At 34.9% G+C, this 25,519-nt stretch overlaps 2 protein-coding genes across 2 annotated transcripts; one reads left to right on the top strand and one right to left on the bottom strand.

Moving 5' to 3' along the window:
• The first annotated feature begins 2,859 nt into the window (after window positions 1–2,859).
• On the top strand, window positions 2,860–3,589 carry LOC114405489 (ethylene-responsive transcription factor 1-like). Its single transcript, XM_028367994.1, has one exon. It carries the CDS (start codon window positions 2,890–2,892, stop codon window positions 3,451–3,453), a length of 564 nt encoding a protein of 187 aa, XP_028223795.1. The 5' UTR covers window positions 2,860–2,889; the 3' UTR covers window positions 3,454–3,589.
• Window positions 3,590–15,464: 11,875 nt separating this feature from the next.
• Window positions 15,465–18,455, bottom strand: LOC114405178. Its single transcript, XM_028367818.1, has 4 exons — window positions 18,205–18,455; window positions 16,888–18,116; window positions 16,182–16,773; window positions 15,465–16,111 (listed from the first exon to the last, which is right to left on the bottom strand). The coding sequence occupies exons 1-4, from the start codon at window positions 18,290–18,292 to the stop codon at window positions 15,465–15,467; spliced, it is 2,556 nt and encodes an 851-aa protein (XP_028223619.1). The 5' UTR covers window positions 18,293–18,455.
• Between the last annotated feature and the right edge of the window lie 7,064 nt (window positions 18,456–25,519).

Here is a 25,519-nt window from a genome sequence, read left to right as displayed (position 1 = left end):
CGAATCTGAAACGCTTACACCATTCTACTACCCAAAATAAACAATCAAACACAGAAAAGCTACAGAAAAGCTATGTACCTTAGTTGACAAATATCACACCAAAGCAGAGCACAAGCACAACCAGCACGGAGAAATATCGCACAACACAAGCACCACCACGGAGAAAACGAAGAAAGCAACCATGAAATAAAAAAAAATAGCTTTTTATAAAAGAAAAATGTCCAGGGACATTTTCGAGTTTTTAAAAAATTGTTGGGTGCACCAGCAATGTTGCTGGGTACCCCTAGCAATTCCCCAACGTTTGGTCACTTGGGAGTTGTCATTCTAATGTTTGTCACCTTTTCAAGTGTCTTATTAGAACCGGTGATGTTATTTTGCATGATTTTTGTTTTTTTCATTTTTAGACTTTTACTCTGTTTTTAGTGGGATTCGAGGCACTGAATGCTATCATTAGATACCCCCACATGAAAATTAATCAAATCAACATCATTTCATGCAAAAATAACACATCTAAGCGGACAAAGTTGAGCTTCAAAACAGCTTGCTGATAGGAAATTTTTTTCTTTTCTACAACACATTTTGTTTTTGTTTTTTTAGGCTTGTTTTACTCTGATTTTTAGTACGATTTGAGGCACGTAAATGCTAACCATTAGATAGGCCGACATAAAAACTAATTGAATCAATATCATTTTGTGCAAAAATAACGCATCTAAATGGACAAAATTGAGCTTCAAAGCTATAAAAAGATTGACCCGTACTCATCTAATAGGATTAACGACCTTTTGAATCAATGCTAGAAAAGATATATTACTTGCCTTTACCAAGCCTTTTTTCACAGATCCAAAGCAATAACTTACAGAATTTTTCTCATAGTTAGTGTCCATGTAAAAATAAATTACACATATAAATTTTTTGAAGTTTATGCTAATCAGTGTCATAATTTAGAACACCATTAATGAATTTAAAATAATTTTTATTGAATATTATTTATTCCGTTTCTGATTATAAGATATTTTAAATTAATTTATGTTCGTTAAGAAAAATAGTTATCACATTAAATTTGTCAATTATTTATATTATGATTTAAAATTATCTCTTTTTTCAATATACTTATTTATTTTTTAATAATATTTGAAGAAAAAATAATTAACTAAAAATATATATATAAAAAATTAATAAATCTTATAAAAAAAACAAACAAATTCTTAAAAAATACTTTATAATTAGGAACATACGGATTACATTGGAATGCATTGGAAATTACATTAAGTACAATGGACTCCATTGACCGAGTAATTCCGCCCGCCCAGATTGGTTTCCTGTTGGGAGACTGAGCTTTAATTTGATATGATGGAATCACCCTCCACGGCGAGGCATTTTGTCCTCCTCCATGCCGGTGCATCAATTCAGCGCATTTAGACCTTAATCACACTTTTTAATGAAAACATTTTTCTATGTTTTATTCCTTAATAAGTTTTCAAAGATACTAATTAATATTTACTAAACTTTAATATGGAATAGATGTTAATATTTAATAAATTAAAATAGGCTTTCAAATAGGTTAAGTCAGGTCTAAGAATAAAGTCCATGACAAATAACAAATCAAAATTCATGTCTTTAATTTTTTAAATAAATTACATCTATTTAAACAAAATCTTGTTTAAATTATCCATTTTTACCTCTGGATATAGTTGCCATGCATTCATAAACAATTCCAATAACACAATAAAATAAGTAAGAAAGAAAAGCAGGCTCCACTCTCTCTGAGGCTGCGGCAGGCTCAACGACAATCAAGATGAAACACTATCCGTGAGCTTATTATATGTGGCTCTTATTAAAATTAATGTTGTTGAAAAGACCTATTGTCAGCCAATACATAAGCATATTCGTTATCCCCAAATTAAAATGTGTATGTTTTGATTTATAAATTTTAAAACGTTGTACAATTTTTTTTTTTGGCCTTAAAAAAATTGTATAATTCGTTCTAGCTTTATGCTCATTGAGCCAATGCCATAGAGCTAGTCAATACTGGACACTAATATTTTATACCCTTTAATTTCTTAATGATATAAGTATTTTTGCTGATCCAAAAACAGAATATTAAGATTTCTGTGGGTGTTTGTGACTGCAATGCAATCATAATTGTAACTATATATCAACCACATTTATCTATTTTTTTGTTGCAATATTAAAAAAATGTAGCCAGTCAAAAACCTAAAAATGAGTAAAGTGTTCTTTTGTGATAGAAAAACTGTTTGGGACTTCGAAATTTCACCCTCTTATTATCATAGGCAGCCCTGATATGATTCATCAATTTCATCCTTCCCATGCAGCCTCCTTTTTGGGTGATTTAGTTGAGTTCAAATAGGAAGAAAAGAAAAAAAATAAAAAATAATTTATATGCATCACACCTTTCTTTCATTCTCCTTTAATTTAATTCAAATGTTTTTTTTTTTCTCTATTTCCTTTCTTTTCACTCTTATCAACTCAACGAAATCTACCAATAATTTCTTTCTTGCAGGATAGTGGATTCAAGAAAGACTGCACATAGTGGTCTCCCGTCTCCCACACAGCCTCGATTGTTGGACTCATATTATTTCCCTATGAAATAAAATAGACTTAAATATATGACAATCACAAAATATTAATTGTAGCAGCCATGGTTTGGATGGTACCGTTGATGGTTTAATTCCACTATTCCTCGAAGTTTCGAAAGAACCAACCCACATGAAAATATTAAAATAATTGAAATCATGTTCTAGCTAAACTCAGTTTTAAAAGGTACATATAAAATAGAAGAATAAATAAATCTGAAACCCAGTAGTATAAATATGTACGGCATTCCAAAAGAAGAAACACCGCCAAATATCATTATCATCGTCCAGCAACATGGCTGCTACAACATCTTGTGATTTTTCTTCGTTGGAACCTCTTCAACACTATCTGCTTAAACATGGTTCCAAACACTTGGTCTCTAATGGCGTGGAGAGCATCAATGATGCAAAGAAATTGTCAGAGTGCAAAAGGGATCAGCCTAGGGCATCACCTGAAGTTCACGCGCCACCCAAATGGAAGCACTACCGTGGCGTGAGGCGAAGGCCGTGGGGGAAGTTCGCGGCGGAGATAAGGGACCCGAACAAAAACAGTGCTAGGGTTTGGCTTGGGACTTATGTTACTGAAGAAGAAGCAGGTTTGGCTTATGATAGAGCAGCTTTTAAGATACATGGCAGCAAAGCTAAGCTGAATTTTCCTCATCTCATTGGCTCTGACGTATCATTGTCAGAGCCAATGAGAGTGGTGGCGACAAACTCACATGAGCCTTGTTTGTTGCCATTGGAGTCACAAGGATCAAAGAAAAAGAAGAACCTAGTTGATTTGTTGAATAGGTTGGCCAAAAATAGAAAAAGGGTTGGGTTTAAAAGTTCTGAGATCTCAGCTAAAATTTATGCTTAGGACTACTTGTACTTGTGGGAATTCAATTTAGATCTTGAACTAACATGCTGTGAGATAGTTGCACTAAGTCTTGAAATTGGTAGTAGCTCTGTTTTTGCTGTTTTAGTCTTTTAATTGGAGTCGTTTCATTGATCTATATTTCAGTATTAATTCAAAACAAAAGAAAAAGAATTGAATTGGACTTTAAAATTGTTTAAAAACTTTTCAAAGTAGATCAAAATTAATATTTTGGAAAGCGCTTTTAAAGATTATTAGACTACTATGGAAGGTTTTTCACAAGCTAGCTAGATATACAATCGTATAATGTTACGAGAGGGGTGACTTAAGTGAGGGTTTGGGTCAAAACTTTGGATGATATTTAGTGAATATGTAAGAATGAAAATAAGTCCCCTTACCTAGGATTCTCCCCTTTTTATACTAATTTTATTGGACCTAGGGTCTATGGGTCCACATGTTCTATTTACCAATTAAGCAATACACTTCCTATTCCTACTTAAGTACTTCTAATCAAGTAATTTCGCTTTAGCGGTCCGTTTATTGGTGATAATTATGGTCAAATGATACTCGTCATTTGCATATGTTGAAGGCCAAGATTTGTTGTTCGAAATATATGTGTATATGGCCGAGAGGATACTCGGTTGGATGCATTAGGTATCCTATTGTTCTGACTAAATATTTTATCCGATATACTAGTCCCTTAAGTCGTTTTTTGACCTCGACCAAAAAGAAGGGCTTTATGCTTTGTCGGAATGGTTACCATTAACTCCTTTGACAGTTATGTGCCTTGATTGGCACAATATAATGATTACATTGTGGATGTAACAGCATATCCGCTCAACTTCCCATGTTGGGTATTAGAACATCTCGTGATTTTAGCCGTAGATCCATTTCGATCGAATGGTGGCTAGTGGTTGTTGGTTAGGCCTCTTCGAAAGCCTAACTCTTATAAATAGGGGGGAACCCCTCTTTACTTTTTACCTCTGATATTTATTTCTTTGCTCTGAGCCAAATAGTATTCGTGAGATAATTCCTTTTTAGGTACATAATAATGGTTTTGGTTGAAGGTTCTACGTCTAGGGAGTCGGTTGGAAATGGGTCTGAGGTTCGTGGGTACAATGATGAAGTTTTTAAAGTGTCGTCTAACTCTCACTCTTTGGGGTCGGATTTTTCTAGTTCAATTGACCTTTTGAGAACCAAGGGGTCTAGTGACCTTTCGACATTTTTGAGCTAGTATTCAAAAAAGGTGGGTGAGAATGTTGTGGCTCCAATGATGTATCCTATTGCTGAGGCGGGGACTTCCATAGGAGTTGCACCTCCGCCCAAGAAGCGCCCTGTGCTGAAGGAGAAACGCTTGCCTCCCCCTATCATGCTTCCTGGGTACATTAAGGGTGACGACGATGCCTTTGCATTTTTGAGACCTGAGCTTGTAACCTTTACAATATCAAAGAGAAGTCAGTCTAGTCCTCTACAACAATCTCTCTGTTTTTCTGATCAGTCGGTTGCTCCATTGCTATTGTATTCGCTTCAGTTGTCGTTATTGCTATAATCTTTTGGGATCGGGATATAACTTACATGGTCCCACGGTGGACACTAAAATGTTTCTGTCACAAATGGACTGTACACTTACCCTTTTTCTAAAGGGTCTTTTGTTGTGCTAAAGGGTCTTCTCTGGTGGTTTCTTGTTGAAGTCTCCGGTGTGTGTGAATTTGTTAGAGCAAAGGGGGTACCTGAAAAAGGCACTCCAACACTCAAGTGAGGGTTCGACCCAGATCTGTTGATGATATTTAGTAAATATGTAAGAATGAGAATCAATCCCCTTACCTAGGGAGTTCTCCCCTTTTTATATTATCCTTACTAGGTTTGAGGTCTATGGGCCTGCACGTTCTAATTAACAGTTAAGTGATACATCTCCTAATCCTACTTAAGTACTTCTAATCAAGTAAATACCCTTAAGTGAGTTTATTGGTGATAATCATGGTCGAATGGTACTCATCATTTGCATATGTTGAAGGCCAAGACATGAAATATGTGGAGATATGGTCGAGAGGATACTCAGTTGGAAGCATCAAGTATTCTCTCGTCCTGATTGAATACTTTATCTGGTATAGTTGTTTATAGCAAATATTACTTCTCGTAACCGAAGCTTTAATTCAAACTCCTTTAGGTTTCAATTACCAAGTGTTAAATTTGAAAGAGACTGAAACAAAACAACTATCATTTTAAGAGAAACAAATATACAAAATAATTGAATTTTAAGCTTTCAATACCTACATCATGAGATCATAGGCTAGTTATCTTAAATGTTTCATTAAGTTCATACTACCATTTTTGAGAAGAAATTAATTTATACTAACTTTGTTCTTAAATATTAGACTTTTTAAATTAATTTACATCATTTAAGAAAGTTGGTTAATATAATTAATTAGTAGAATTAGATTTGTTAACAAATTTTATTATTTTATCCTTAAAATTGTTGAAACTCATAATCTCTCTTTTTCCACTTACTTACTTTCTCACATATACTTAGTTAATTTGCATTATTTTTTTTTATCCAATCCTCATAAAAGAGATAATACATTTATCTTTTAATAGATAACATTTTTATAAAGAAACTAAGAGTATTTGAGTAAAAAAATAATTAATATAAAAGATAAATTAAATTTTTTTTATAAAAGTAGACAAACAAAATTGAAAAAAAAAAAGTCTTTGATGATAGTTGAATTTTAAGTTTTCAATACCTACATCATGAGATCATGATGTAGGTAGGTATTGAAAGCTTAAAATTCAATTGAAAGCTTAAAAAATAATTAATATAAAAGATAAATTAATTTTTTTTTATAAAAGTAGACAACCATGGTTAATAGAAGCCTACAAAGTAGACTTCTATTAACCATGTTTATACTTAATTGATCGAAATGATTGAATTGAATCATTTTAAATAATTAGAAAATCCAATTGAACCATTTAATAATTAAATGAATTAATTGAACATTAAAAATAAATTAGAAGACGTAAATAATAATTTAAATTTTTTTTACTGAGCAATAAGAAAATATATAACCTCCAAAAGAATAAAACGTACCAAGATTACCAATGATATAACAAAACAGCCTAGTGATGATTGCCATGAAAATCCAACTCGTGACCACCTTAGCTTAATTCTCAGTATTTTCAAATAAAATATCAATAAACTAAAATAAATTTTCGTTAATTATCCTCATGGAAATTCTCATCTTTCAATTGCCTATTGCCAATCCAAAACTTACTTTAGGCAGCTAGAGAAAAGATGTTACATACACAACTCTGATGTTAATTTTGGCATGCAGAGGCTGTTTTCTCACCTCTACTGTTCTACATCCGGTTGCATAAACATTTCGAAAGAGATAGTTGAGATTTAATTCCCACATTTTCTACGGGTCCAACTATATACAGAAAAAACTTAGGTCCAATTCTTTATTTTTTTTAAAAAAAATTATTTTTAATTGAAATTGAGATTTTACTTCTATAATTCATGCAATAAAAATTTACATTAAAATTTAATACAAATTATCAAAACAAAACTTAAATTCTAATAAAAGAATTACAATTCCAAAAACACCTAAACAATTATATCTAAGATTTTACTTTCAAGAATACCAGTGTTTGGTTGGCTTAACTGTGCCCCTTGGTGAATCTAGTAAAAACAAAAATGATAAGTAGATCACAATACGTTAAATGTTGCGTTAAAAATTCCTTTTCAAGTACTCCTTTAATATTGTAAAAAAAACAAAAAGAAAAATATTCCTGCAATAGTTTAAGCTTTTATATATCTCAAAAAAAAGTTTAAGCTTTTATATGAAGTGTCATATATTAAAATAATAAAATTTAATTAGCCCATAGTTGCAACTTTGATCTACCATCTCCATTCTCTACTAGGCAACTAAAGTTTGTAACAGAAGCAATATTTTGCATGTTAGACGTATTAAATTTAAATATCTATCTTTAGTTTGAACATCTAATTATGGATTGAGAAATTTTTTTATTTGAATAGGAGCAATTTAGGGGTTTTTTTTTCCTGCACCTCATAAAAGTTAAGTAACACTCCCTTTACATTCCACATTCAAGAAAAGGCTAATCTGAATTTGTCTTTACTTTTTGTGAGTATCTGAATTTGTTTTTCTAAAATGTAAAGGATGTACTCCTTGATTTTTATGGAATAAAAGAAACAATGGCAGCAATTTAGATGTGTGAATTTCTAATCCAATTGGGCTTGGCAGTGCTCCATTGTATATACTTTGGGCTAGTTTGTACTATGTTATTATTGCTTCCTACATTTTTCATTGTATTTTGAAAAACTCGTTCCAAAATGTAAATTGCATATCAGAGTGAACTTTTTAGAATGTAATGGAAGAGAAAACGACTTTTAGTTTGTCGGTAGGGGTGAGAATAGGCCATACTTGACTTTAAAAGGTCAGAGCCTAACCTACGATGAATTTTTGAGGCTTGAGCCTGGTCTAGAGCCTATCAAAGGCTTTTATTTTGGCTCGGCCTGACCTTTTTAAAAGTCTAGTCTGGCCTGATAGTCTTTTTATAAGCCTTCTTCACACTAAATCTTTTAATATTCCTTTGCTCAAGAGTAGGAAGGCAATAGGAAAGTGAAAGGAAAATAGGAAAACCAATAAAAATAATGATGAATATAAAGGAGCACATGACTCACACCTAAATTGTAATTAAAGTCTTACTTGATTATAGGAATGGAAGTTATGGAGCAGTAATGTGTAATCAAAGTTTGGTAGTTTAAAAAAAATAAAATTAATTGTACCCAAAAAATAATATAAGTATATATACATATATATAGGCCGGTCTATCAGCTTTTATAAGGTTTTTTAATAACCCTAAGCCTGGTATATTTAATTTAATAGGCTTTTAAAAAAGCTCGAGCCTAATCTTTTAATTAAATAGGTCAGTTCATGCCAGACTTTATGTAGGCCAGGTCGTAGGCCCCTGTAGGCCGACCTGGCCTATTCTCACTCCTATTTGTTGGCTAGGAAGGCACATCCCTTGAGTCAGTTGGATCTCAATTCACTCTAAATTATTGGGCTTTAAAAATTCAAGTACAAAAGTTATTAGGAAATTGCTTTGAACATCTATCATTTTTGCTGGAACACCAACATAGCATGTGAAATTTCGGTTTTACCTTTTCCCTAAAATTGATAGGATATGCAATCCGTAAGCCTACGGATTGTCAATTTAAAATATCTTTTACAAATTAATTTAAAATTAATGATCTAAACAGGAAGCGAATTTGTGACTTTCGTATTATTAGCGCATCGCTCTGACCAACTGAACTAATAGATTAATTATGTTATATAATAATTAATATTGCTGTATGTAACACTAAAATTTATAATGTATATTTAATGCACATGTAAATTTACATAATAAATTTTGTGACAATTAATTTTTATCTAATAATTAATTTATTTACATATATAAATTGTAAATAAAAATCATAAGTTTAATAAAAATTTACATATGTAAAAAAATACATTATTAACATAAATCTACTAATGTATTTTTTGACCTTATTACAGTTAATTTTGATCTAATAATGTATTTGTTTACATATATAAACATCGAAATACATCATTCGATTAAATACCAAATTTGTTTAATTTTCAATTACGGTAATAAACATCTAAATACATCATTCAATTAAATACAAAATTTATTTCATTATTAATTACTGTAATAAACATCTAAATATAACATTCAGTTAAATATTAAATTTATTTAATTATCAAATTTTGTAAATAAATTAAATATATAAAAAAATTCTAACTAAATTACAATTTTTTAAAAACATTCTAAATAAATTATAATTTTTTTTAAAAAAATTAAATAAATTATAATTTTTTAAAAAAATTCAAAACATACGGATTAACAATCTGTATGGTTCATATGAATTAACAGTCTGTATGAACCATACGGATTGTCAATTCGTATGTTTTGAAAAAAATATGCACCTCTTCTTCTCCGGCGATGAAAAACCACTGAACTTCACTGTATGTTCGTAAGCAACGCATGTACACTACCAGAGACAACAAATACTTAAAAAAGGACGCTAACGGAAACAAATTACATTAAGAGAGTACGGTTTTACGAAAAAAAAGGCACTGCAAAAATGAAAAACCTACTCTATTATTTATAACCGAAAATACCCATAAGAACATTTTTGATATTTTGAAAAACTGATGGCTGTACTAACAAAAATGTTAGATGTCCAAGCAGTTCCCAAGTTATTAGATTTCGGTTTTAATATTTTTATTGCCTAAATACTTTTTTTTTTATTAAAAAAACCTATAACCTTATTCTTCACAGCCGGTCTTCATTGTTCTTCAAATCGTTCCCACCTCTTTTCTCTCTTGACTGGCACAATATATTTTTAGGCTTAGAGTAACTTTTGAAATGGGGCCTTATTAATTAATTCAAGAACATAGGCAAAATTTAGTGAGAATGATATAATTATACACGAAGAGACAATTTATTAATTAAAAATAATGACTAATTGATTTTATATTTGGTAAAAAATAATATATTAAGAGATAATTTATTTAATTAAAATTAATGGATAATTGATTTTAAATTTGACGAGAATTAATATATTAATGAGACAATCTATTAATTGAAGGATAGTATCACGAAAAAATAGAAATAAAAAAATAGTCATAGTAAACTACTATTTTTAGGGTCCTAAATCAAGGACTTGTCCCACCTCATGTTTGGTAGCATCTTCTTCCCATCCAAGGTATTAGAATTTAAAGTTAATCTTATGTCATTGAAATCTTATTTTACAGTTGTGTGATTTAAGAATTATTTGAATAAATTCTAGATTTCTTTTCCCGCTAAAATTTATTGAATTTAATGATTACATACTATTAGTATATATATCTTTATTCGGTCAATTAATAGTTGGATTTAATTTTCAAAATAATTATTATAAAAGTTAAATTATTCTTATATATGATAATTTATGAAGAATGATAATGTATAACTATTGTGCACTTCAGTATATATATGTTCTCCAATTTTGTTTTGTGTATGTATTTTTTTATCGATCTATTTGAAAATTTTCTGGATATCAATAACTTTTGCACAAGGTTTTACAAAATGCAACGTGATTATTGTGCTTGTTTGCAATAAGGCTAGGAGTTGATATATGGATCTAGATTTTTTATCAGTATGTTAAACTTATAAATTTTTTGGATAATGGATATCTTTTTTAAAGTCTACATAATTGTATTGAGTTGTTGAGTTAGGTGGTTAAACTCATAAATTTAGTGGGCTTTATCCGGGAACTCCCAAGTTATCTTGTAACTAGTATTGTTAAGACATTTATAAATGTTAGTAAATTTTAAGTCTTAACACTTTAATATTTAGTGTTGAATATCATTATAAATGGTATATTTTAATATGATAGATTTTAGTTTATAAAATGAACGGATTTTTTTTAATTTTATACATTTTTTTTATTTTTTAAATCATTATTTTGATATGTGGATTGATCCGTTTATTTATGAATTTAGCAAGTCAAATATAAACTTAAAAGAAATCTATTTATTTCATGGGTCTAACTTGTTTGATTCATTTAAAATGTAGGCTTTATGGATTGAACGGGTCAATAGACTACTCAAGTAAATTTTTTTGAAGAAGCCAAGTAATTAATGATAAAGAAATAAAAGTTTGGGATAAAACTCTAAGTAATTAGTGTCTCATATACAAAACCATCGATAGAAAAAAAAATCAAGAATGCTTCACATATATATTGTATTTTTTATAATAGGTTCCTCTCTTGTCCAAGTTTGCCTCCGTCCCTCTCATGACCCTTACATTGATTTAGCCTATGGACGCATTGTTCAATGGACTGGGGAAGGAGTAGTTGGAAAACATCAATGGGAAATGCTAGGTGCACCCAACAATATTGTTGGTGCACCCAGCAATTTTTATGAATGGGTCATTTTACCCTTTAAGATAAAATTATAAAAAGCGTGAATTACCTCCCGGAAGAAACACTTTCTTCGAACAACTTCTTCTTCTCTTCCGTGAACCTGCTTCTCCGCGAGGCGCGCCCAAGGTTGTCTTCTTCTCCGCGAACAGGTTAGTCTCCCTACCCTTTGCTTGTAATATGCAGCATTGTTGTAGCAATGGAACCTTACGATAATTACCTTAGGATAGTAACCTTAGGGTAGAAGACGAGAGGGTAGAAGACGAGAGTACGCCGGAAAAAATGGATAAAATGGCTCACGGCGGAGGCTTCCGAAAGACCCGTTAGGGGTTCTTCCGGAAGTTCCGGAAGAACCTGTTCCGGAAAGTTTCCGGAAGAAGTGTTCTTCTGGAAGTAACCAAACGTCTTCTGGAAGTCTCCCGGAACACCTCTTCCGGATACTTTCCGGAAGGAGTAGTTCTTCCGGAAGAATTCCGGAAGAAGGATTATTCCAGATGACCTTTCAAATTTCCAGAAGAACCTTCCAGAAGAAGTGGTTCTTCCGGAACAATTCCGGAAGAACCACTTCTTTCGAAAAGTCAGTTTTTTTTTTTTAAAACAAAAATTGTTTTGTTTTTTTTTAAAAATGAATTATTATATTTTTTTTTTGGTTATTTTGTTTTTGAGATTTTATGAAAAATGAGGTTTAGGTTTTTGATGTCATGTTTTTTTTATTAATTTAAATTATGTATTTTTACTAAATATTAATTTGTAAATTATTTTTTTTTATAAAAGTAGTTGTGTTTGTTTGTGTTTATTGTTTTTTTTTTAAAATTAGTGTTTGTTGTTTATAAATGAAGTTGTTTATTTTTATAAATAAAGTTGTGAGTGTTTTGGAAATTTTTTAAAAATACTAATTTTTTTTATAAATGATATAAATTATATTTTATTATAAATGAAGTATTTTTTTTTTTAAAAAAAGTTGTGGATGTTTACTAATTAATTGTTTTTACATTAGTTGTGCTTTTTTTATAAATGAAGTTGTTTATTTTTTTTTTAAAATTAAGTTGCGGATATTTTTGAATTAATTAATTTTACATTAGTTGTGTTTTTTTTAAATGAAGTTATTTATTTCTTTTAAATTAAGTTGTGGATGTTTACTAATTAATTATTTTTACATTAGTTGTGTTTTTTTATAAATGAAGTTGTTTTTTTTAAAACTAAGTTGTGGATGTTTACTAATTAATTTTTTTACATTAGTTGTGTTTTTTTTATAAATGAAGTTGTTTTATTTTTTTAAAAAAATTATGTTGTGTATGTTTTCAAATAATTTGATTTAAATTAGTTTTATTTGTTTATAAATAAACTTGTTTTATTTTTATAAAGAAAGTTGCGTATATTTTGACCGAAAAAAATACGTGTTCGACATGATTTGCAGATCATGGCTAGAACACGAGGTTTAGGTCGTGCCATAGGTAGACTTGTAGGCAGAGATAGACCTGATGACCAGGATGCTGCTGATGTTCCCGAGAGGCATAGGCCTACTGCCTCAGCCCGTAGGCTACGGGCTCATCAGATGACTGCTGAGGGACATGATATGGCTGAGGATGTTGCTGACATGACTGACGATGTCCCTGAGCTGGCTGCGGAGGCACCTGAGATGCGTGCGGACATACAGGGTGCTGACGGTGGTGAGGGGTCAGATGCTGATGATGCTGCTGAGGGATTCCCTGGTGGGCCACGTGACCCTTCAGTGCTCACATCATTTGCCGAGCATGTTGCACATGCTGTTTGGAGTGGACAGGTATTTTAATTTGTTAATTATTTATCATTGTTGATTTATTTGTTTGTCATTAATTTATTTTAATAATTGTATAATTTGTACTTCAAATCAGGAACGTCCTGATTTGAAGTTAGTGTCACATGGGAGGAAGGTGGCACTGATTGGGAGGCCAGTGCTTGAGATTGAAGGCCTGGTGGCTGCCACAGGATTAAGTCCACTGATCGATTGTTCAGTTATTACTGGCGATCCTGGACTGATATCCGCATTCGTGGAGAGATGGCACGGTGAGACTAGCACCTTCCACCTTCCTGTAGGAAAGCTGATGATCACATTGGATGATGTGTCGTCACTCCTTCATTTGCCCATCACTGGCGCCTTGCACAGTTTCCAAGCTCTTTCTACGGAGGAGGCCATATTTTTGCTGACAGAGTTGCTCGAGGTGTCTGTCGAGGAGGCCAGAGCCGAGACAACACTCACACGTGGGGCATATGTACGACTAGGATGAGTTCGAGACATTTATGAGACGAGATGTCAGGCCCGGCAGTGGATTGTCACAGCTCTCACTTATCTGCTGCACCTTGTCGGTTGCACTTTTTTTGCTAATAAGAGTGCAACATACGTGCATGTGGTTCACCTTGACGCTTTTCGGGACCTCGCTCAGAGTGGTGGTTACGCTTGGGGAGTTGCCGCGCTGGTTCATATGTATGACCAGTTAGATGAGGCTTGTAGGACCACCACCCGACAGCTTGCGGGGTACTTGACGCTACTTCAGGTAAATTTTGTGTTTTTTAATGAGTGAATAGGCAATTTAGTCCCTGAGATTGTAACCACTTTGCATATTAGTCCCTGACTTAAATTTTAATTCATAATAGTCCCTAACTTTACATAAGTTTTGCAAAATAGTCCCTGTCGTTAAATTCTCAGGTGACGGCGTTAGTGAGGTGTATAGGTGGCAATTCAGTGCCACGTAGATTGTCCAACGTGGCACTGAGGTCTGCATCTATAAATTCTCTCTCACATGCAAGGTTGCTTCTTCTTCCCCAAAAAAATTAGGGTTTATGAAGCTGCTGGTTGCTTCTTCTTCTTCTTCTTCTTCCCACGCTGAGTTGCTTCTTCTTCTTCTTCCCACACTGAGTTGCTTCTTCTTCTTCTACTCTGAGGCTCAGTCGCTGCTGCTTGTTCACTTGATTTATCCATGTCTGCAAGTGGCAGTTGTTGTGCATTTTCTGGTAGTTTCATTCGGCAATGCCACCATGGAAGACGTGCAACTATTCGAACTACAAGAACAAGGAGGAACCCAGGAAGGTTATTCTATACTTGTGCATTACCCCAAACAGACCCAGATAACTGTCAATTTTTTCAATGGGTTGAAGAAGAAAACCAACTTTCTAATTCGTCTTTTGTCTCAAGAGAAACAATGGTAGTGGTTGATTTGAGGCTACAAATTGAAGCTTTGCAGAAGAAAATGAGAAATTTAACAAACATTGTGTTTTTAGGTTTTTCATTTTTAATTGTAATGTTAGTTTTAGGGGGAATGTATTTTAGGTAAAATGTGTAATAGCAGCTTTTGATATTGTAATTGTTGTTTTGCTGAAGAATTTGTAGTAGGAAGTAGCTTTTGTAGTGTAATAGCAGCTTTTGTTGCTACTGTCAATTGTTGTTTTGCTGAAGAATTTGTAATAGGAAGTAGCTTTTGTAGTGTAATAGCAGCTTTTGTTGCTACTGTCAATTATCCATTTCAATTAAATATAATTTGTTGGTGAAATTTGTTGCTGAAATTTGCAGTTTATTAAATATAATTTAATAAAAGAAAGAGAATTAGGTAATAAGAAGCAGCTCATAATGTATGTTGGGATGGATTGTACTACTCCAACTCCAAATCCAACACAGTGTATAATTTATAAAATAAAGAGAAGAAACATGACTTTAGATCAATTTCACATAATATTTGACATCCCAAAGCATGGTAGTTAGAAGCAATTGTTCAGTAGGCCATAATGTTTACATCATTTCACATGCCAGTGAAGCTTTCAAAATATACAACTACACATCCTAATATCAAAATGCAACAAAAAATGCTTCTTCAGTTTTCTTCATCAGCAACCTTCAAACTCAGCAACCTTCAAAATGCGCAACAAAAAATGGGTCTTCAGCAACCTTCAGCAACCTTCAAAATGCAACAAAAAATGCTTCTTCAGTTTTCTGCATCATCTTTATTAGCAACCTTCCTTTGTTTGGCTCTTGTTATGGTTAGCTTATTCCTTGCTATTGGTGGAACAATAGTTGCAGGGACCCACATGTAAATGCCAAACATGAATAATTGTAATATATAAAAATGGAGTGCTGCAACAAATTAGGTTGAGATAAAACTACTTTGTTGTGACAAATATTTACCATAAACTCCATGTCACTATCTTGTGACAAATGAGGCTGAGATAAATTAATCTCCACCGGATCTTGTTGAACATGAGCAGCAGCTTCTTCAGCCTCATTCAAAGCTTGTTCATCTTGAGATAATAGGTGGTCATCCTCATTTGAAGTTGATGGTGCAACATATTTCTTTGGCCTAACAGGAACTCCAATATTTTTATAGCTTCTAATGTTATGATTGGTTTGGCCACACCTTCCACATGTAAACTCAGCCAATTTCCTCTTTAGCTTATGTCCTGTGACATTGTCCTCATCTACAGATCTCCTTCTATTTTTCTTTGGCCTTCCTCTTTGGACCCTTTTATGTGGTGGAACAGGGTGTGTATACTGTGTCTGGGCCCAATATTGTGGTCCTTGGACTGGTTCAATAAAATGCTGGTATGTCTTATTATAAGCTTCTATTGACAGCCACTCATGACACATGTCCTCAGGCTTCCCTCCTTTGTGAGTTATTGTTGCAATGGCATGTCGGCATGGCATCCCTACATCAAAGTTGTAAAATCAGCACACATGTAGGTTAGGAATGAAAAAAAAAACTATAAAGAACACAACCTGTTAGTTGCCATACTCCACAAGTGCATGTCCATTCACCTAAATTGACCTCAACCTTATTCCCCCACATGTGGACCTCATATCTCAGGCCCATGTTATCACCACACCAAATGGGAGTCCATTGATTAGCAAAATGGAATTCTTTTTCTAGTCTTTTATACTGCACTGGACATAATGGTCCAGGTTTTCCAGAAAGTTTAACCTTGCGGGCAGCCATGGTTCTCATGATATAACTTCTAATTTCTTCAAGCATTGTGATAATAGGCTTGCATCTATACTGCAGAATTCTGGAATTGAATACCTCACAAGTGCTATTGCATATATTGTCCACCTTGGGTATTATACTGAAGTGGGCTTTTGTCCATGCTTGTTTGGGCCATTTATTCAAATACTCCCAAGCCTGGCAGTTGATTGTCTTCAAATGGGCCATATGGCCTTCAAACTCAGCAACAGTAGTGGATTTTGCACATTGCCACACAATTCCTTTAAGTTCCTTGCTTTTCCATTGCTTTGTAAAATTTTTCCAAAGATGCAAGACACAAAATCTATGAGGTGCACCAGGCATGACTTCCTGTAAAGCTGGAATAAGTCCCTGAAAAATTGCAGCAAAGTAGTAAATACTTATGGACTAGTCCCTAACTTATGTCATTAACTTCAATTAAATACCTAACTTATGATAACAATTGCAAATCACACCATGTCATACCTTTTGCATGTCTGACATGAAATTCCACCCATTCTGTATGTAATCCCCAAGATCTTCATGCAACAAAGTTAAAAACCATTTCCAATTGTCTTTGTTCTCAATGTCCACAACAGCATAAGCAATAACATAGATGTGGTTATTGCCATCAAGCCCAACAGCAGAGAGCAAGTTTCCTCCAAATGCACTCTTTAGGAAACATCCATCTAGACCTATGAATGGTCTACATCCAGCAACAAACCCCTTCTTACAGCCAGCAAGACAAATATATAGCCTCTGAAATTGTGGTGGACCTTCTGGACTTGGCACTGTGTTGATCTTAACTGTTGATCCAGGATTGCTCCTCAACAATTCATGTGCATAATCAAATACTTTGGCATATTGTTTCCTCTCATTCCCTTCCACTAATTGCTTTGCTTCTTTCATGGCTCTCCACATCTTTGTAACTTCAATGTGCACTCCAAACTCTTGCTTGAAATATTCCAAAGCTTCAACACATTTAAGGGTTGGATGCATTCTGAGTTTACCCTCAAGTTTACTGACCACCCACTGTCTATTTGCTTGTTTGTTGTTCACTTCTCTGCAGCAATTATGGTTATGCTTAAATGTCTTTATCTGAAAAGAGTTTCTAACTTCATTCTTTGCACAGTAGATTTCCCAATCACAAAATGCCTTCTTGCATTTTGCTCTAGCCCTCTGTTTATCATTCTTCTTCCACTTGAACTCCCTGCCCATCAATATGCTATACTCCCTCAAGGCAGATTTAAATTCATCTAGAGTACCAAACTCCATCCCTAATTCCAACTCCTGTTCACCAACTCCACTACTTTGACTATATTGAGGATAAACTTCAACATCCTCATCTTCATCATCACTACTAATGGGGATATTAAGCTCCTCTGAATGATAACCATCTGTCTCAACTTCAGCTTCAACTTCATTCAACATACAAGAGAAATTTATAAACCACTCAGCATCTGTCTCATCACTGTCAACTTCCTTTTCCTCCTCACTATCAGCAACATCTCTCTCTTCACCATCAGCATCTCTCTCCTCACCAACTTCAGCATCCCTCTGCTCACTACCATCTCTTTGCTCACCAGCATCAGTATCCCTCTGCTCACTACCATCTCTTTGCTCACCAGCATCAGTATCCCTCTGCTCACCACCATCCCTCTGCTTACCAGCATCCATCTGCTCACCAGCATCTCTCTGCTCTCCAGCACCAACATCTGCATCAATGGTGATAAAGTAAAAATTAATCATATTAATTAATTATGGTAACCATGTCGGACCAAGTACAGATGAATTAAAACTAACCTTCCTCATGGCCAGCAACAGGTACATCATCTAAATCATCCTCATTCTCAACAGCTTTTCGAATTGGATCACATTCCAAGTACAACATCTGTGGGACTTCTTCTAAAATTGGATCTACTTCATGATGAAAATAAACATTTATCTCATTCTCATTTTCAAAAGCATCCCTAACTAAGTGTAATATATCTCCATCAGTTGTACAACTCCTTAACCCATGATTAAAATCTAAGTCCTTATCAATCAACCAAAAACATTCTCTTATATTACTATACTTCTTACAAGCTTTCACCAGATCATATAAGATAAATGCATTCAGGCAATCTGCAGATATATCCTCCCAAACGTCAAATTCTCTGCCTATATATTCAACCTTTCCATCACTGGCACGTGGAGTGAATCTTCCTCCATGGTGCAATACTAAAGTTATATTGTCATTCATTCTACACAATCAGAAACCGCAAACATGGTCAGATATTAGGAAATAAAAAAACCTACCTCAAAAAGCGCGAAGACATTGACATTGTCAAAAAGCGCGAAGACACAATCAAAAACCAAAAACATTGTCATCTATAAAAACAGAGCATCATAAACGAAAATAATAAAGGATCATAAACCTCCCTACGAAGCGCGAAGACAATGCAGATGAAACCCCTCGAACATATAAAACCCCAAATCAAACCACCAAATCAATGCAAACGAATGGAATGAAACCACCAACCTGACAAAAAGCGCGAACCCTCAATCACGAGAATGCAGGGGAGGGAAGAGCAAACCGCAAACAGTTAAAAAACCCTACAGCAGTAAGACAGTGAAAGGGAAAATGGGTTTACTTCATTTTTGATTTCTTTTTAACCTAATTTTTCAATTCAGTCCTTGCCTTGCCACATAATATTGCTGACTTGGACTCAAACCTGCCACATTGGATGCTTACGTTTGCCAAATAGACATTTGACTAACGGAGGAAATTAGATTTTAACAGCAGGGACTTATTTGCATAACGGAGGTAAAGTTAGGGACTATTATGAATTAAAATTTAAGTCAGGGACTAATATGCAAAGTGGATACAATCTCAGGGACTAAATTGCCTATTCACTCGTTTTTTAATATGTTACGTTCGATTATGATTTAAACATGTTTTTATGTTATGTTAACCTCAATTATTGTGTAGTGCTGGATCTATGAGCACTTCCCTAGTGTGCACCAGTGCGTGACAGACGATACATACCAGGAGACGTCCCCACGTGCTTCTCGGTGGTTGACGTCGAAGGCGCACATGAAGGGAATCATAGGAGCACCTTACAGGGCACGCTGTGATGGTTTGACCGTCACAGATGTGTCCTGGTTGCCGTACACGGAGCATCGCGGGGTTAGGGCCTTTCAGGAGATTTCATCTTTCCAAGGTCAATTGAGATGGGGTCCTATGGTGGTCACAGCTCGACCGGAGAGGGTGGTACGCTAGTTTGGTTACATTCAGAGCATCCCTCCGCCGCCTGTTAGTGCACGATTGTCACACGATCAGATAGATGACATGTGGATGCAGTTTGCGGAGCACTTACTACCTGCGGGTCAGCTTTGTCTAGTGCTTGGGCAGGTATCTGCGGATTACATGGAGTGGTTTTTCCGCATATCACACCCATTCATGATACCGACCCAGGCAGGTGACCAACCGAGAGATGCACCAGCTACTGACCTTGAGGACTACATACAGCTGCCCAACCCCCAGGTTCCAGTAGCATTTGACCCCCCTCCACATGTGGTAAGATTCTTTGCGCGTTTAATATTTTATGAGTTGTTATTTATTTTAAATTTCATAATAAATGTTTTTAATGACTTTGACAGGATGATTACGAGGGATATGAGGCGATTGCACAGAGGTTGGAGCGTGTGCTCAACCTTAGGATAGTCACTGCAGGCACAAAGTTATATGACATTATGCAGGACTGTCTGACGATCGCGAGAGGGGGACCCAGTGCTGATGGGACTGTCAGGGCTCGTCAGAGACGCCGCACGGACCATTGATCATTGTATTTATTTTTTGTGTTGTAGTTGACATGAATATTAGTAATTATTACAATTTTTTGTTTAATATAGTTGGCGTGTTTTGCACAGTTTATAATTTTATAATATAGATTATTATTCCGATTGTGGTCCTTAAGCGAAGTTTACGAGTATTTTAAATTTATTTTTAAAAAAAGTGAACATAAAATCATGAGTTTTGTTTGTAAGAATTACATAAAAAATAAATGTTTTTTAAATCATTCATAATTCATAATTCATAATTATGTGTTAGTAAGATTTTTAAAGTAATTATCATATATAATAAATTATGATTCGATCATAATTTACACTATTAATATATAAGGTCGTACCAAAAACAAAATATTTAAAAAAAAATTACATGACAATGAAATCGCCATATAAGATACTACAAGGATGACTTTAAAAAAAAAATTCATGTTCAAGTACCCATGTTTGGAGTTTTTTTGCGTGGGTGTGCCAGTGCCGTGAGACAATGGAGGACGGCCATTTCTCATGTTTGGACGTCAAAGAACCTAAAAAAAATAGTCCCGTTCCCCGGTTCCGTCAAATAACACCTAAAAATAAAGCCTGAAAATCCAAAAAAATAGGAAATCGACCCTTTTTCATGTTCAAGTACCCATGCTTGGGATTTTTTTGCGTGGGTGTGCCAGTGCCGTGAGACAATGTAGGGCGGCCATTTCTCATTTTTGAACGTCAAAGAACCCAAAAAAAATAGTCCCGTTCCCTGGTTCCATCAAATAACACCTAAAAACAAAGCCTGAAAATCCAAAAAAATAGGAAATCGACCCTTTTTCATGTTCAAGTACCCATGTTTGGGAATTTTTTGCGTGGGTGTGCCAGTGTCGTGAGACAATGGAGGGTGGCCATTTCTCATGTTTGAACGTCAAAGAACTCAAAAACAATAGTCCCGTTCCCCGGTTCCGTCAAATAACACCTAAAAACAAAGCCTGAAAATCCAAAAAAATAGGAAATCGACCCTTTTTCATGTTCAAGTACCCATGTTTGGGATTTTTTTGCGTGGGTGTGCCAGTTCCGTGAGACAATGGAGGGTGACCATTTCTCATGTTTGAACGTCAAAGAACCCAAAAAAAATATCCCCGTTCCCCGGTTCCGTCAAATAACACCTAAAAACAAAGCCTGAAAATCCAAAAAAATAGTAATCTGACCCTTCTAACAATTAATTTTTTGGACCATTGAAACAACACATTCAACTTTATTATGAGAATTAAACACGCCGTAAACAGATAAATGTTACATCAACGAAAAAGAAAAAAAATAAACATCACATTTAGTTGTTTAGCTACGTCCCAGTGACCTCGTCTTCGATTTTCACAACATATTTAGTAAAGACAGCTAAAATTTCTATTGGTCCATATTTTTTCCAGTAGTTAGATTGTACTAACACCTTCAGCAGTTCTTTGTTGGTCATCAACTCATTTATTTCATATTTTATAAGCGTATCTGAATACTCAAAGCGAGCTGGTTGGTGGAAAAATAATCGTCTTACCGTTTGTGATTCGTGAATTCCAAGAGGGGGAATCCCTTTAGGTGCAACTTGCTTTATTAAATTCTTCAGTTCATCGATGGTACATGTTGAAGGAATTTGAAATTTCTTAGGATTTTTTCGTATGAACGCGCATCCAACAAATTTGTTCTGCGGTGGCATGTTCCATTTCCCGTTGTAATACAGGATCGCGTCATGAGTACGGGGCATAGTGCGTTCAAGTAAGTTTATTATTCCATCTGGTGTTCTTCCAACGGTGCATAATAACTCAATCGGACCAACACAAGAAAATTGATCATTACACATTAACATTGTGTTGACATCGTCATCATTTATCAATTTCATACACTGAAAGCGAATTTGGTTACCTGTATCGGTGAATGGTTTCCGGTAGTGAATTTCATCCAAAAATTGTTTGTCGGATAGCTGAAGGGTATTGTGTATTCTGGTTTTTAGGCTTGCGAAATCACAGCTATTTGGTACTCGAATGGGCACTGGAGTTGAAGTTTGGAAGTAAACGCCATTATCATTGTGAATAATTAATCCATTTGGAAAAATGAAAGCCAACCTTGAGTTGACAATCGTCTGACTGCTAGTTGCTCCTAAAAATGTCATACTTTGTGTATCAATTGGGAGACTATTTGAAAGCAAGATAATGTGTGATTTATTAGCCGTGTCTGCCATATATATAGATGGTTGTGACCGAGCGATTGCTTAACTTTGTTTACAAAAAACTAGACACGCGTGAACATGTTTCGTGATTATGTTTCCTTCAGAATGTATAGTCAAGTCAGCCAATGTGTTGTCGCGCTCAAACTGTAATACGCATGCATGTCATTATGTGTTGTCAATTATGACAATGATGTATGCTGCACGCGTAAATGATTTTTGTTGGACCAACAATTTTCTTGCTTAACCAAACGAGTACTTAATAATATTAATTGGTTAGTAACGGGTTACAACAAATTATATCACATAATGAATACAATTACATAAACAATGCATGTTTAGTCATCATTTAGGTCGACATAGTGTGTTTTGAATGACATCAAGCTTGTGTATTGCTGCATTATACTAATATATGGAATTGTCCACTACTTTGCCTGAGAATAACAATTGCTTGACCACAACAACGCTGGAGGCGGTAACGGACAATGGTCTTTCAAATAAACCTGTTGTACATGAACAAAGATTATATCATGCGGTGACCGTGTCAAACGAACCAGCGAAGTCATTGCATAATTGTTATAGTAACTATATTCAATGTACCTGAACAAAATGATTTCCAAACACATGATCGACACATATCATGCAGTGGCCAGAAGAATCAGGTGGTGGTTGACTTCTAAGAGGAAAAAATGTCATGCTTTGTTGTCGGGACAACGATACAAGGATTACGTTATACCGTGAAGCAATCACATATCCCATGTCCGTTATATCCATCCACTTGTCCACACTAACCTGAATGAACCAAACAAACACATGTAAGTAATTTAAAGATTTTTATTAAAAAAATTAACCTAAAAACATACCTTTGAAAACCCATCAACAAGTAGGGACAACTTTAATTGTTCAAATCTCTCTGTGCCACCGAAGAGGTTCATGTACTCATGCGACCACCTGCCAAGTTCTTTAATCAATTCAATACGCACTAACGGCCACGAATCTTCCCCCATACCTAATAAAGCGGCAATGGACCGATATCCACAGTTACCGTCCGCTTTCACATCCACAACGTCACGAATGAAACCTTGAATGAATGGCGCAAATTGATCCAATATCGGGATGATCCTTGTTGGCTGAGGCGGTTCAGAACATGATGCACTTCGTTTCACTGGAGAGTTGCTGCTTTGAACAGAATGAAAAGCATCAACATACTCCCAGTAAGACGGATCACACTTTGTGGATCTTTGACTTCTTTTCATCGGTTTCTTCGGTGCACCTTTAGTGTTGACCTTTGACGGAGGAGGGAACATAGAGTTATGATCAGGGTATGCAATTTCTCAAAGTTTACTCTTCAGAGTTACTTTGCCAGCCACATCAAGTTCATCAAACCTTTTAGATATGATCTCTATCTCTTCCTTGATACTGACTTCCGTCTCACATAACCCTTGGTCTGAAAAGCAAAGTCTCCTCCAGAAAAGATGGACCGACTCCAATGGGATGCTGCCAGCAGTATAAGTAGAAAGCTCACATGCATAAGGAAGACCGTGCGTGCTTCTCATCACACAACCACAAGAAGAGAGATTGTTGTCGAGATAACGTAGACGGTCAACCTTAGAAGCAATCTGATTTAAAGCATCCCTTGAAACCATCCCAAGAAGCCTCTTGTATAAGGTTTTTTTATATACATGTCCAACCACATACGTACTGGTTTCAAAGGATGCTTTAATTTTGACGTGTTGCAGCGTGATCATGTTGTTCATGGCATCCCAAACACTACATAGGTCTCCAACGCTATTTTGTAGTACTCTTTTGAGAGCCCAATGAGCTGATTCAACCCTACATTTAAAATACACAACAAACATGAAAATATGCAACAATTAAATACCATTTATTACTAATCCTTACTAACAAATAAAATTAGTTCTTAATACCTGTTTGTTGTTGTGTTGCCTAGGTGCATGACCTTATTCGCCCATGCTGTAATAAATTTTTCCTTATGGGGGATAATCCATGTGTCGTTAACATAGTCAATGAACATCGGCCAAGGTGAACAAGTAACTTGAAACTTCTGATGTGACTCATGGAACTGGTGTTCGGACGGACAATCAACCAAAGTACCCCAGTTATCCATTACATAGTCCTACGCATTTTTTTCACCGATTAAAGATTTGCACTTCGCCTTCACATTCTTATCGATATGAAACATGCACAACAAATTAGTAGACTCGGGGAACATAGTTTTCACTGCATTCATCAGTGCTAGGTCTCTGTCAGTGACAATAACAAGAGGGAGGCAATCGTTTCTTAAAAATAGGCCTCGAAATCGTTCCAAAGCCCATACAATATTATTAACACGCTCAGCCTCCAGATATGCAAACCCAGCAGAGAATGTCATCGTTGTTGGTGTCACTCCAACAAAGTCAAGTAGTGGGAGTCTGTACCTGTTTGTTTTGTAGGTACTGTCTATAAAAAACACCAGATGACATGCATTGCATAACTTTACTGCATCTGGGTGACACCAAAACAGATCACGCACCACAACTTCATCCTTCAATCTATGCCAATGAATGTATTGATCACGTTCGAGAAGTTTCATCAGATGCTGCATTTCGGTATCAGCTCCTCTTATTGAAGAATGATATGCACTTCTTGCATTGTAAATTTGCTTTATCGTGGTGCAACTGTTGGAATTGTGTTCCTTCAATGTTAGCAAGATGTTTTTCGGTTTCACCATCAACTTTATCATATCAGCAATAATTTTCTTTTCTTCCTTAGTCAATCGCCCGACGTATGGATGTCCAACTAAGGACTTGGCCAATTCATGATTTTGAATCCCACAGATCAACTTCACCATCCAACCTTTCCCTCCATGCACTGGTTTCCCACGAAGCCTGAAGGGACAACCACATTTCCTACTCCCAATGTCTTTTCTAACGAATTCTTTATTTTTACACTTGTACGTACCACTCCTTTCACACCCAATTAAGACAAATGAACTTCTTCCTCTGCTACCGGTCTCTGTGTCAGACCTCATAATCACTGCAACAAATCCATTTTCATGGGCAACTGTTCGAGCCCATTGCAAAACATCATCTCAAGTAGCGA

The sequence above is a fragment of the Glycine soja genome, chromosome 3 (genome assembly GCF_004193775.1).
Source record: "Glycine soja cultivar W05 chromosome 3, ASM419377v2, whole genome shotgun sequence".
Classification (NCBI taxonomy): Eukaryota; Viridiplantae; Streptophyta; class Magnoliopsida; order Fabales; family Fabaceae; genus Glycine; species Glycine soja.
The sequence above is the reverse complement of the archived record's forward strand: the minus strand, read 5'-3'. Positions and strand labels throughout refer to the sequence as shown.

What these genes read in the sequence shown, in the direction of transcription:
- LOC114405178 (XM_028367818.1), bottom strand. Translation starts at nt 18,292, where the DNA reads ATGTTGTACTTGGAATGTGATCCAATTCGAAAAGCTGTTGAGAATGAG. An exon ending in TGTTGCTGGCCATGAGGAAG is followed by an intron (nt 18,117 to 18,204) that starts GTTAGTTTTAAT and finishes CCATTGATGCAG; the next exon opens with ATGTTGGTGCTGGAGAGCAG. An exon ending in TCATGTCAGACATGCAAAAG is followed by an intron (nt 16,774 to 16,887) that starts GTATGACATGGT and finishes GCAATTTTTCAG; the next exon opens with GGACTTATTCCAGCTTTACA.
- LOC114405489 (XM_028367994.1), top strand. Translation starts at nt 2,890, where the DNA reads ATGGCTGCTACAACATCTTGTGATTTTTCTTCGTTGGAACCTCTTCAA.